The sequence below is a fragment of the Amblyomma maculatum genome, chromosome 1 (assembly GCF_055883805.1).
Source record: "Amblyomma maculatum isolate TAMU_Amacu chromosome 1, ASM5588380v1, whole genome shotgun sequence".
In the NCBI taxonomy this organism is placed as follows: Eukaryota; Metazoa; Arthropoda; class Arachnida; order Ixodida; family Ixodidae; genus Amblyomma; species Amblyomma maculatum.
The window spans coordinates 365,587,407-365,600,787 of record NC_139344.1 but is presented as its reverse complement, the minus strand read 5'-3'; the positions used below and the strand labels follow the sequence as shown (position 1 = coordinate 365,600,787).

At 42.2% G+C, this 13,381-nt stretch overlaps 1 protein-coding gene and 1 long non-coding RNA gene across 2 annotated transcripts in view; one reads left to right on the top strand and one right to left on the bottom strand.

Moving 5' to 3' along the window:
* Nucleotides 1–13,381, bottom strand: part of LOC146208022 (sodium-coupled monocarboxylate transporter 2-like) — a 56,143-nt gene that overhangs the window by 22,055 nt on the left and 20,707 nt on the right. Inside the window, exons 6-7 of the mRNA XM_084591706.1 lie at nt 10,531–10,671; nt 8,865–8,994 (exon numbers count right to left, since the gene is read on the bottom strand). Coding sequence (XP_084447832.1) covers nt 8,865–8,994; nt 10,531–10,671 — 271 coding nt within the window. The remainder of the gene's footprint in view (nt 1–8,864; nt 8,995–10,530; nt 10,672–13,381) is intronic.
* On the top strand, nt 4,643–6,564 carry LOC146208023 (uncharacterized). Its single transcript, XR_014705708.1, has 4 exons — nt 4,643–4,715; nt 4,791–4,872; nt 5,578–5,733; nt 6,541–6,564. It is a non-coding gene; the product is annotated as an uncharacterized LOC146208023 (long non-coding RNA).

Sequence of the window (13,381 nt, the reverse complement as noted above, 5' to 3'; positions counted from 1 at the left end):
AAATGAGCAGGGTCGGAGATTAGGGCAAGGCTGCTGGGAAGGTCATTCCAGTCGCGAGCTGTGTACACGAAAAAGAACTTCTGGAATGTAGTAGTGTGGGCACGATGCGGGATGACGCTGTCAGAATGGCCTGTGCGGGATGTTCGACGTACAGGTTGGATGAGCTGGCTGTCACGAGGTGAACTATGAAAGAACTTGTGATAAAGGCAGAGGCGTGAAATTTGGTGACGGGAAGCGAGAGAAGGAAGTTGAAGTTTAAGCTTTAATGCAGATATGCTAGAATATCTTGAATAGTTTGATACGATAAAGCGAGTAGCGCGGTTCTGTACAGATTCATGACCTGTGATAAGGTAAGTTTGGTGAGGATCAAAGATAGCACTAGCGTATTCAAGTTTAGGTCGCACAAGTGTTTTGTAAGTTAACAGTTTTAAGGAAAAAGGAGCCATGCGTAGATTACGACGAAGGTAGCCAATTGTTCGGTTAGATGAATTTATTACGTGGTTGACGTGGTACGTCCATGATAAATCGCTAGTGAGGTTAATACCAAGGTATTTAAAAGAGTTAGTGGAAGTAACGGCAGAATCATTAATTTTATAAGCATGCGGAGTATAATTTCGGCTGCGATGGAAAGAAAGTAGTACTGTCTTTGTAGTGTTTAGAGGCATTAGCCACGTTGAGCACCATTGGTGTACGCTAGTAACATCATTTTGAAGGGCAGCAGTGTCGTCGGTGTTAGTTATAGGGCGGTATATTACACAATCGTCCGCGAAAAGGCGTATGGTAGATAATACTGTGGAAGGCAAGTCGTTAATGTATATTAGGAAAAGTAATGGGCCCAGGACTGTGCCTTGAGGTACTCCTGAAAGAACATGCGAGTAAGTAGATGAGAAGCCGTTAGCGAAAACGAATTGCATGCGGTCTGTTAAAAGAGCTTCGGATCCAGTTGAAAACAAGCGGGTGAAGATTTGAAACGGACAGTTTGAGTAAGAGGCGTCAACTGCAAGCCATCAACTGCAAGTGGAACTTCCAGATCAGGGACAGTCATGTTTTCAAATTATTTTTTCTCCTCGTACAACTGCAGACTGGAACGGCCTTCCAGCAACATTGCTACCAACATTTGCACACATCAGTTAGTGGAAATTGCGAAACTTTTAAGATAATGTACTTTTTAGTTTGGCGCCCCTCATGTAAAAATTTTAAGGGGCCTTTAAAATAGTAAAATGCACTGAAATGAAACGGAAATAAAGCAATGGGTTTGTATTCATTTGTCTCTATATGGCAAGGAAGTAGCTTTGAATAGTAACGGCGCAAAGTCCTGAAGGACTGCTAGCCTGTTGCAATGAGTTTTTGCCACGCTTCATGGGATGTGGTCATTGTTGCGTTTTCAAAGGAGAAGTCAACCCTGATACTAATACATATAATCTCATTTAATTTTACAGCAGACTTGCAGAGTTCTATAGACTGACTTCGACTTTGAACGCTTTTCGTCGTATAGTTGTTACATGAACCACATAGATGCGCCACTCCTACACCGCGCATATGCAAATAGACGCACTTACTGGGTCGCAGGAGGTGTGTTGTGTTGGGTTTTTGGCGCATAAGCAACTAAGGCTATCATGCGCCAAGAGTAAGGTTAATTTGTTTTTGTTTTTTTTTTAAAAAGGGGGGAAAACGGGTGTGTTCAAACTACAGTTTGTTTAGAATGTCTCCTGTTAGGAAACGGGTTGCGTTGGTTTTTATGGTGCATAAGCTGCTAACGCAATGATGTGGAAAGCATGAGAGTTTAATTTGTTTTCTGATGCACGCTTGATTTATTCTACACTTTGTGTAAAACATTTGCTTCTTTTATAAAAGTGAAAACACACGAGAAATCTACAATTCCATCCTCGCCCAAAATCAGTTTTGGGCGAAACGGAATGTGTTGTTGTACAATGGGGTGAAATATTTTTTTCATAGTGTTTCGAGACCTGTGTATGTGAATAAAACGTGGTTAATAGTTGTTCTCAACATTCTTCGTATTGAGGTTTGTCTTGTTTTGTCAGCAGAAAATTATGTGTCAGGTGTGTGTGTCCAATGCGGAGGCGGCATAGTATTACTTCTATGAAACGTTCCTGATGCCGGCACGACCTCCATTCTCGCAAAATGGGCTTTACTAGCTGTAGTTTGTTATCCACTTTACTATTCCAGGATGACTGCCATTTTTCTTTTTTTTTTTTTTTTGCAATGTACAAGTTTCATGCAGTCTTTGTAGGGCATGTTTATACTCTTCATTTGCTTGTCACGGGGTTTCGCAGCACATGTGTCTGCTCTATCGTTTCCTTTAATGCCCACGTGACTCGGAACCCAGCAGGATTTTATGTTATATTCTCGAGCAATGGCTGTTGCTATATTGTGTATTATGTCTCCGAGTAACGGAGCGGCTGCATTTCTTAGATTTAGAGCTGTGAGGACGGCTAGGGAGTCTGTCTAAATAATGCTCTTTGTAACATTCTCTTTTATTATTTTCTCTACAGTAACACAAATGGCGTGGGATTCAGCATTGAAAATAGATGCGCAGTGTGGAAGCCTTATTATTTCACCAGAAAATCATCGCACAACTGCACTTCCTCTGTACACAGCTCTTTTCGATCCATTGGTATAAAACTCTGAAGCTTCTGTAGTCCTCCTGAAGTTTAAGGAATTCCTGAATAATGTGCTCTTGTGGGGTTTTAGTCTTTGGAAACTGTGTGAGAGTGAGATCACAGATTGTGAGAAGATTGTACCATGGTGGTAGAGGGCTGTTTTGAGCGATATCCGGTAATGTGTCCAGAATATGGAGTTTGCAACATATCTCTTCGAACCGCATTATCGATGACCTCGTTGACTGAGGACTATTTGTGAAAATGACTCTGAATGGGCAAGTTGTGACTATTGAACTGCACAGGTGTTTTTTTTTTGTGACTTTATTCTGAGGAAATATGCGCATGTAAGTAAAGCTCATCTATCTTTCAGTGAAAGCTCGTTAGTTTCCACATAGAGGCTATCCACCGGAGACCCACACCACACCACAAGCAAGGCCGAGGCCTAAGTTATGCACTGGGTCTAATTTCTTTATTGCCTAGCTGATCCATAGACTATGCTTCAATAGTCCAAGCTAGAGCGCATAACAGAGCGATATATATGCAAAAGGCATGCCCTATCAGATCCTCAACGTTTACGGATTTGGAGGCTTTTTTCTTTAGTGCTTGTATGTGGGGGAGAAAGGAGTTTTTTGTCAAACGTAATGCCTAAGAATTTGTGGTTATTGTTTACGGGCAATTTCATTTCATTTAGGTGTAAGGTAGGGTTGCGCTATATGCCTCGTTTGAGCGAGAACATAACTGCCACTGCCTTCTGCGGAAAAAATTTAAGGTCATTATCACTGGCCCATTTCGTTAGCTTATTTATTGTTAATTGGACCTGTCTCTCACATGTGAACATGTTGCACGATGTGTAGGCTATTTGAAGATCGTCCACATAGAGTGAATACATTATGAAATTTGGCATTACTTTGCTAATCGTATTAATTTTTACAACGAAAAGTTTTGTGCTTAAAATGCACCCTTGGGGTAAACCATTCTCCTGCAGAAAGGTTCTTGACATGGTGGTCCCAAGACGTACTTGAAACGAACGATGTGACAAAAAGTCGCTTAAAACCTTTAGCATTCTGGTACGTATGCCTAAATCTGCCAGGTTGCGCAATATCCTAAACCTTCAAGTTGTGTCATATGCCCTCTCAAGGTCAAAGAAAACGGCAAGACAATGCAGTCGCTGTATAAAAGCCCCTCTGATAGTGTTTTCGAGACGCATGAGATGGTGAGTTGTTGAGAATCCTTTTTTAAAACCACACTGGTGAATATTTGAAAGTTCGTGAGATTCAAAAACAAAAGTTAGTCTGATGTTTAAAATACTTTCAAATGATTTTGCTAAAACGCTGGTGAGAGCAATGGGCCTATAACTACCAGGAGATGTCGGCTCCTTTCCAGGTTTCAAATATGGTACGACAACAGCTTTTTCCCACGCCTCTGGCAATTTTCCTATGACCCAAATTTGGTTAAAACATCCTAATAGTGCCTCTGTAGCAGGTTCGGATAGGTGGGCGAGCATTTCATAGTGAATTTGGTCAGGACTAAGTGGAGTCTGTTTACCGGCATCTAGGACATTTTTTATTTCTTTTAGTGTAATTAAGCTATTGTATACGATTCTTTTGTACCATCACTTGTTGGGAATTTTTGCTTCTCTGCTGTGTTTTTGTATTTTAAGAATGTTTGAGAGTAGTGTGATGAACTGGAAACTCCAGAAAAATATTCACCTAAGCTGTCGGCCTGTTCTTGTATAGTTGTCTGTACTCCGGAGGCTGTTAGAAGGGGAATGGTGAAAGGATAGTAGCTGCCCTTTAGTTTTCAAACCTGTTCCCACATTTGTTTTGATGTTGTTGAGCTGTTTATTGATGTTACTTAATTCTGTCAGGACTTTTTTTTTTTTTTGTGCGCGGCGGCGGATGTATTGGGCTTTGGCTATTGCTTTTTTAAACTTTACGAAACTGTCCTGTGTTGGGTACCTGCGAAAAATTCCCTATGCTTTGTTATGTTCCTTTTTTGCTTCTTTATATTCTTTTGAATGCCAGACTGATTTCGTTTCATCACTCCAGAAGACTGAGGAATTGCTATGTGCGCTGCAGTAAGGAAGCAATTTGTGTAAGCATCATTTAGTTCATCTATATTATATTCATCTGAAGAAATTTTTTCTAGGCTGGCCTTCTCTCTAAACAGTGTCCAGTCGGCTAAATGCAGCTTCCAGCGTCGCGGCTTGATGGGATGGTTTGTGGTGAAGATGTTAAGCTTGTTAGTACAGGTAAGTGATCACTTCTGTATGGGTTATCTAAAACGTCTCATTTAAAATCTGTAAAAATAGAGGGTGAGCTGAGAGATACATCAATACAGCTAATTTTTCCTGAACTTGATGAACAGTAGGTTGGTTTCCCGGTGTTAAGAACGCAGATTTTATTACACAGTATACAATCCTCTATGACTTCGCCTCTTGTATCCGTTTTTCTACTGCACCAAAGGATGGAATGGACATTAAAATCTCCTACTAATAAAAATGGTTCTGGAAGCTGCTTTAAAAGATCTAATACATGAATGCTAAATTTAAGGTCTGGCTCTAAGTATATGCAGCACACAATTATTGTTTTAAAAGCTGTAAAGCTACTGCTATAGCTTCAAACTTAGTTTTAAGTTTGTGTTCTCGAACTGCTACTCAATTTTTTTACTATGATGGCAACGCCACTCGAGAGCCTGAGAGCCTGCTCTCGGTCGCGACGGAAGACTGTATAGTTTTGAGTATGTTCTTATGTTTGGGACCTAAGTTTGTTTCTTGCAAACACAAGGCTAATGGTGAGTGAGTGGCAAATAAGTATTTTATGTCATTCATATTAGTTAAAAGTCCTCTGCAGTTCCATTGTATATAAAAGCCATTTTGTATTAAATGAGTAGAGAAGGCTAAGTTTTGCTTTCGGACCCTCTGATTCGGGGCTTATCTCTTTTCTGTCGATCCAAGGAGCTGCGCCGCTCGTTCCACGTGGACGGCACAGGACTGCCTTGGCTTGGGTCCATCGTGTGTTTTGACACGCTGGACAACCGTGCAGGCCGCACAGGTACGTTTGTGTTTGCCCTCACCGCGTGGTGCGAGGCCTTGGGGCCAGCTGACCTGGGGGTCTGCGCAGCCTGTTTTTGTGGTGGTGGCGCAGCGCTGGCCGCAGCCACCAAGGGCATGGATGGCCCTGCTCCCGGTTCACTGTGTGAAACCTGGGCAGGTGCCAGAGTCTATTGTGGCTCAGTGCCCTGTTGCGCCAGAACAGAATAGGCAGGTTTATTTGACACAGCACGATTTCATGCTTCTCTGAAAGTTATGTTTTCTTTGACCTTGATGGTAATGATTTCCTTTTCCTGTTTCCATATTGGGCATGTGCGTGAATAGGCAGGATGACTGCCGTCACAGTTGACACACAAATGTGGCTGACCCTCACATTTCTGGGAATCGTGTTCACGGGTAGCACGTTTTGGCTGGCTGTGGCAGCTGGCTGTGGCAGGTCTGGGAGCCGTGACCATAGCGTTGACATTTGAAACAGCGGCGAGGATTTGGAATATATTTCCTGAGTTGAAGTTTCACATAGCCCATTTCGACTGATTCGGGGAGGATGCTTTGTGCAAATGTCAGGACTAGGTGCTTGGTTGGAATCTCTTTGTCATCACGCCTCACTTTTATCCTACACACATCTGTTACGTTTTGTTCTTTTAGACCCTCTATCAGTTCCTATTCAGTCAGGTATCTGAGGTCGTCGTCAGAGATAACTCCGCGGACACTGTTCAGAGAACGATGTGGACTGATGGTCACAGGGATTTCACCAAAAGATTTCAATGTGGACAGTTTTTCGTACTGATCATTATAAAATAGTTCCAACAGAGGGTCTCCGTTCGGAAGTTTCTTCACGTTGTAACACTGGCCTATTACTTCTTTCAGTGTCTTGGTCATTATGAAAGGTGAGATTTGTCTAGCCGTTTTCTCGGTGTTGTCACTGTGTACTTCATGATATCGTTAACCTGTTCAGATTTTTCAGGAAGAATTTGGAGGTTTCATCGGTGCGACCCCTTTTTCGGGATCGATCATGTGAGAGTAAAGAAGCCAATAAAATAATGTTGTTCGACCAGGGTGGCGGCCAACCACCACCGAGCCCAACAAGGGGACGGGACAGGAGCTTCCGATGAAGTCCAGCTCACGCCAGCCTTACACCCTGACTATAACCACATTAGACATATAGCGTAACACAGGGTGGTTAGCCACACAAGTTTAACCCTTGCCACCTGAAAAAGGAAAAATCGAATAAAAAAAGGAGAAGAGAGGTCAGTTGTAAGAAAGAAGACAAGAAAGCAAAAGATGCAGGGGCGGATAGGAAAAGGCGACTGCCGATTTCCCCCGGTCGGGTCAGGCCAGAGGTGCCGTCTATGGGAAGCGTGGGCCAAAGTGGTGTGTTGCCTCCGCCGAGGGGCCTTAAAGGTCCAAACACTCGGCATCGGCTCGACCATCAGGATCCCCTTTTCCGCAGACACAGCGATGCCACGCACGGCTAAACGTGGGTGCTCCGGGTCCGTGGTGTCGCACAAAACACACGAACACCTGCTTTAACAGGTGCCCCCTGCGGGGGATCGCAGGAGGTGCTCGACCTTCCTAAAGAAATAACTGTTATAAGAACTCCTGTTCCTCTGAAGTGGAGGTACCTTTACGGCAGCTGACACTGAACATGGTGAGCCTTTCATTTAACGTAGCAATGTCAGTGCTACGGGTATAGTTAAAGCTGGATTTAACGAAGTTGGTGGGAGCCCTGATATATTTAATTAATTCGGGAACTTCGTTAAATTGAGGGAGGTATTTCTCGGTATTTTTATCCGATACAATCAATTATTATATGGTGTCGTGGTATGAAGGAAGTAGCGCCGCATCATATTCGGGAAGCGTAAATGCTTTGAAAATAAAATGATTTGAAAAGACTTAACAACGCCCCCTAAACAAAGGTTGAGGGAAGCTGTACTGTTACGTCATTTTTACCTACAATACCAACTTATCTAGTATGCCATGTTGCTACATGAAATGACGGCTCCCGCAACCACCAACACTGATAGCATATATGAAAAGAAGCCATGAAGATTGTACATCGGCAAAAAGGTTTCCAGGGGACTACATTTCTTTCCCAGCAGAGACGTCGCTTATCTTTACTTTCTTGGTGGTTTTTAAGTAATATTTGCCCGAATTTTTTGTACGTTCATCCCTTATGCGTTCCGGCAAACTGTCGCAGCCAATTAGAGGTAACCATATATTGTCCCGATTTTAAAAAAGGGCACAGTTGCCGACATCGTGTCGACGGACTGCTTGTTACCGCTGGCGAAATCTCGTGAATTAAAATCAATATAGCTCGCGTTTTGCGTCACTCAGTTTGGCATAAATGGGACGCAGCTGCTGCGCGATGTTACCGTTGACCCGCAGTCAATACATTCTTGAATGGTTTGTACAAAATAGACCATAAACTTTTCACCTTCATTTTCAGCAAAATGTTCGTTAAATGAGGACGGATAATGAAATTAGTTCTGTTTTTTCGAGTTACTAAAGCCATTGGATAATTAGGACGTCTGAGGGGGAATATGAATATCTTCGTTAAACCAAGACGTTTGTTAAATCGACTTTAAATATATGGAATTTAGATTATATTTACAATATGAGAGGAACTTTTTTCTTGATTCCGGCAAATTTAGGACAAAGTGATGCGACAGGAGCCCTAGCACAAGGCGTAAAATCAAACCCGCCTGAAATCTAAATTCGGGACAAAGATTGCGAACAAAAACCTGTCTACAGTTCAGCTATTCTCTTTTCTTATTTCACATAAAAGATTCCGTCGACAACCACATAAACTGACGCAACGCGGTTATTTACAGCCGCACATGACTACATCAATACAAAAGATAGTTTAACAAAACTTGAAATTGGGCTAGATGGTGCATTGCTTGACTAAAGATAAAGCGCACAGGAAACACAAGAAAATCAGACAGTACAGCGCGTGTCCTGTGCCTGCTTCTCTCGTGTGTGTTTCCTGTGCGCTTTATCTTTAGTCAATCAGTACAAAATTCCTAGTCAAAGCAATACTATGAGATAATGAAATCCTTTTATGGAGGAGCAAAAAGCGCAGCATACAATTACAGTACATTCGATGATTGTGCGGTTGTTTTTTAAAATGTCCATTTGGATATGGCTGTATTTCTTATCCAAAAGCCTTGATTGAAATGAGGATGACTTGCCTGATCATGGCTTTTGATTTCACCAGTCAACTTCGGGTCACAGCCCCAGAACCAGATGATCAAGGCTAGAGAAACGGCCAAGTTTACGACGTAGACCGCGACAAGCATGAAAGATCCTATTAAAAGCGTTCTGCAATAAAATTGAAAAAGGAGATAATTTCAGCAGTGAATGTAGGATGAAATTCCAGGTGGGACAAAAGGTGCTCATGATTCTCATCTTTGAAAGAAATTTTGGGTGAAAAAACAATCAATTCTTCAGAGAAGATTGTACGTACTCTATGTATTCAAGTATAAACTATATACTGACAGAAAACAAAAAGGCTTGCAATTCCAGGCGGGACTAAAGGTGCCTATGGGTCTCACCTTTGAAAGAAAATTTTGGGGTGAAAAAACAATCAATTCTTCAGAGAGGATCGTACGTACTCTGAGTATTCCAAAATAAATTATATACTGAGAGGAAAACAAAGAAAAAAGGCTCGCCCAAAATTATTGCTACAAAGGTACTTTAAGATTATATTTCGATCGTATACGTATGCGACAACCTTGGCGGATTCACCTAAGCTTTAAACTAACCTAAACCGACGCCGCATAAAATTTATTTTGTCCCATATCTATAAAACCTCTTATCAGATTCACCTGTGATTAACGCTGCAACAATAGACAAGTGAACAAAACGTTTCATATACGTCCTATATATTTGCGGGAACCTTCCTCAGATTAAGTATTCCAAGTATCTTACGGTGACAGCCCTACCAATCAAATGTCGAATTCGTTGAGGTTAATAATTTCCTTTCTTGATGATTACCCGGATGTTTTGCCGGGAGATCCTTGCATCGCTTACATTGACTTAAATCAATAGTAAGAAGATGGCTGCACAGTATGACGGGGAATAATGAACACAAGTTGAGGGGGAGCCTGAGTTTGCAACCGAGCCAAAGTTTCGGAAAAGGGGTGGTGGTGCACGGGATTAAACGTCTCAAAGCGACTCAAGCTATGAGAAACGCCACAGTGGAAGACTCCGGAAATTTCGACCATCTGTGATTCTTTAATGCGCACTGACATCGCTCAGCACATAGGCGCCTTGCTTTTCACCTCCATTGAAAAGCGGCTGCCGAGGCCACGATTCGACACCGCATCCTCGGGCACAGAGGTTGGGCAACCTTGCCACTATTCCTTGCAAGCAAAAGCGTATATATATTGTTCCAGTGATCATCGCGCTGCCAGACGAAAAGTAGTTCCCTTTTCGAAACGTTGATTTGGCTAGCGAACTCAGTTCTGTACTTTTTCGTATGTGTCGCCATCTTCTTCACCTCGTTCTACTCAGTAACTGTCACTTCTCTCACGGGTGTTCTCCTAACTGTCTAGTGTTTACAAGTTTATGATGCCCCCAGTAATCTACAGCACTTTTTGGTTGTCGAGTTAAGTCATATTGCAACAATTGAGCCTGACCGCAAAATGATCGATTGCTCTAAACGCCAGCAACACTTTTTATGAGAACCTTATGCTGATGCAAGACCAAACTTGATGGACTAAGGGACGCGAAAGGGGGAGAAATATTCTTTACATTAGAACCATCATATAGCCAATGGAATAATTTTTTACTGCAATTACAGGTACTAGCAAACAATTTTTAAGCATGTGTACACAACTGATGTCGCAATCGTACCTCTGAGCACTTCTGAATGTTCGGGACGCCATGCACCTTTGCACAACCACTTGATCGATGCCCATTCGGTATACGGACGCCATCGTCGAGGCTAGCAGAGCGGACCAGATGTTTTCGTCGTGCGTCATGTCAAATGCCAAGCTGGTAATTGAACAACACAAATAATACTATTTCAAGTTACAATCCGAACCTAGATAAAACTCGTAAAGTACATGTGTGCACTAGTAAAGGTGCACTAGCGGATACTAGTTGTGACCTACCGGACAAAACGGAAATCTATATTGTATAGCCGCTTTTCTTTTTTCTCCTGACCGCCAACGCGCATTTTACTTTAAAGTAATGTATCCATGCATGTCGTGTATCGTGCTGCAGGTGCTTATTGCCGAAAGATAACTGCATGATGCTCGTGCATAAAATGTTAATTCGTAAACCCGCATAAATGTTCATTCATAAGCATGCATAAATGTTCATTCATAAAGCTCATTCATAAACCAATCGCCGAAGCCCCTTCTGACATCTAGTACCAAATAAGCTCACAGCCAGACCACTCCTAGCGGAGCGGCAGTAATGACTGGGAGGGATGATCATAGATTATTGCGGCATTTATATGAGCAATCGGTGATGGCAAAGACGTTTCTGGCATGCACTTCCTCTGATTCTCGTGCTACAAGCACCGGTCTGCGGCGCTGGCATCAGCGCAAGAGAGCAGAGAATTTGAAGTGCGCACCACGGTGAACATCTCCACGGTTAGTGTGCATTTGTTGGTCTAAAATCCGAAATACAAATAGGGATTTGTCGTAGGAAATAATGTCTACTGCAAAAAAATCGGCAAGAACTGCAGCTGCAGATGTACCACAGGGAAATATATTTACCACTTCACCTGAACTAGCTCCTGTACCAATTTTCCAGTGTTACTCCTTAAGGTTCGACTGTCTGTTCCATCTCCCAAGACTACAAGTTATTGTTCTGGTAGTAATATTGACCTAAATGCAAAAACTTTTCCTTCTTTTATTTCTTATATTAATGACATTTGCCAAGTGTAACACTTGGCTAATGTCATTAAATTCCACTAAAACCCCTCTTCTTTCTTTCCACCGCCATCGCAATCACCTGGACGCGATGTATACAATTAACAATATCCCCATTAGATCAGTAGACTCCTATAAATATCTCGATATCCACTTGAGCAAAGATTTAACCTTGTCGCAACACGTTCACCATATAACTAATTCAGCGAACTAAATTTTAGGGTAATTACACCGTAACCTTGCCTTAGCACCCCGTTCAATAAAATTGCTTGCTTACTTAAAATTTGTACGGTCGAAATTAGAGTTTGCATGCGCCGCGTACGATCCTTCTTTTACTAACCTTATTGAAACTCTAGAATCTATCCAGAACCGCGCTGCAAGATGTATTCCTTACGACTATTCATATCACACCAGCGTCTAGGCACCTAATTCTCGGCTTGACCTTCTTACATTGGCCTGTCGTCGCAAGATCGCTGGTGTTTCCTTATATCACAAATTTTATAGTACCTTCGATCCTGAAACTACTCCTATCACACGTGCTCATCGCATTTCTCGTAACTCTCACCCTAACGCCGTCTATCCAATGAAAGCCCGCACCGATACATATTATCAGTCTTATTTCTTGAAAACAGCTCCAGACTGCAATGGCCTTCCATCCGAAGTGGCAACCATCACGAACTTCAGCCAATACAAAACCGCCATCGAAGATATTTTGTATTCATAATACATTTCACAGCCCACACCTCATGTAATGTCCCCGGACCTTTGAGGAATAAATAATTAAACACGCAACGCATGAGAAATGCAGTAAATAGTTGGTGGACTTAAGAAATGAAGTTCCCCCAGGCGCTTTAGTACTGGAAAGAACGATTTTAACAAAAAATACTAAAATGTTCACCGGCGAATCAATGCGCAAAGAGGTTAAAAACGCATGCTATGTCCATTAGAGTAGATGCAACGTAGAAAAGGTGGGATGTTGCACTACCGAGTAGGCTTACGTATCAAGCTATGTAATTGCTGCACGAATTTGAAAGTTTGAAAATAGAATAAAATGTACTTTCCTATTTAGGAAAACGTAGTTTAATCGTAAAGAGGAAGGAGGGTGGGGGGGGTGAAGCAGTCACTGGGTGTTCTGCTTCCACAACAGCGTTTGAATCGTGGTTTGCACCTTTTATAAGGTGGAAACTGTGCTTGTAACGCTGCCGGTGAGGGAAACTGGATCGTTCGATTTCTTAAAGCGGTGCGTCGGACGCGGGTGATGGTATAAAAAGAAAAGTATGGATGATGATATTAGCCTAGAAGTAATGAACAATATTTCATACAAATCCTTACTAAGTGTGCTGTAGAAGTAGGCAGTAGCATAGTTAGAGAGGATACCGGTAAGCTGTCTAAGGAGACGAACGATTTTATTAACAAACGCCAAAGTATGAAAGCTTCCAATCCAGCAGACCAGATAGAATTGGCAGAGATATTGAAGCTAATCAATAAGCGCAAATTGACCGATATAAGGAAGTACAACATGGAGAAAATTGAGCATGCTGTAAAAAACGGGGGAAGCCTTAAAGCGGTAAAAAAAAATTGGGCATAGGCAAAAACCAGATGTATGCGATAAGGGGCAAGGCGGGCAACGCCATCAAGAATATGGGCAAGATAGTCAAAGTAGCCGGGACGTTCTATATAGATCTCTACAGTAGCCAAGGTAGTCAGGACCTTGATGAGATTGGCGGTAGGGAAAAATAGTCAAGACGTTCCACCAGTGACGAAGGACGAGGTCAATAAAGCATTAGAAACTATGAAAAGGGGGAAATCAGCTTGAGAGGATC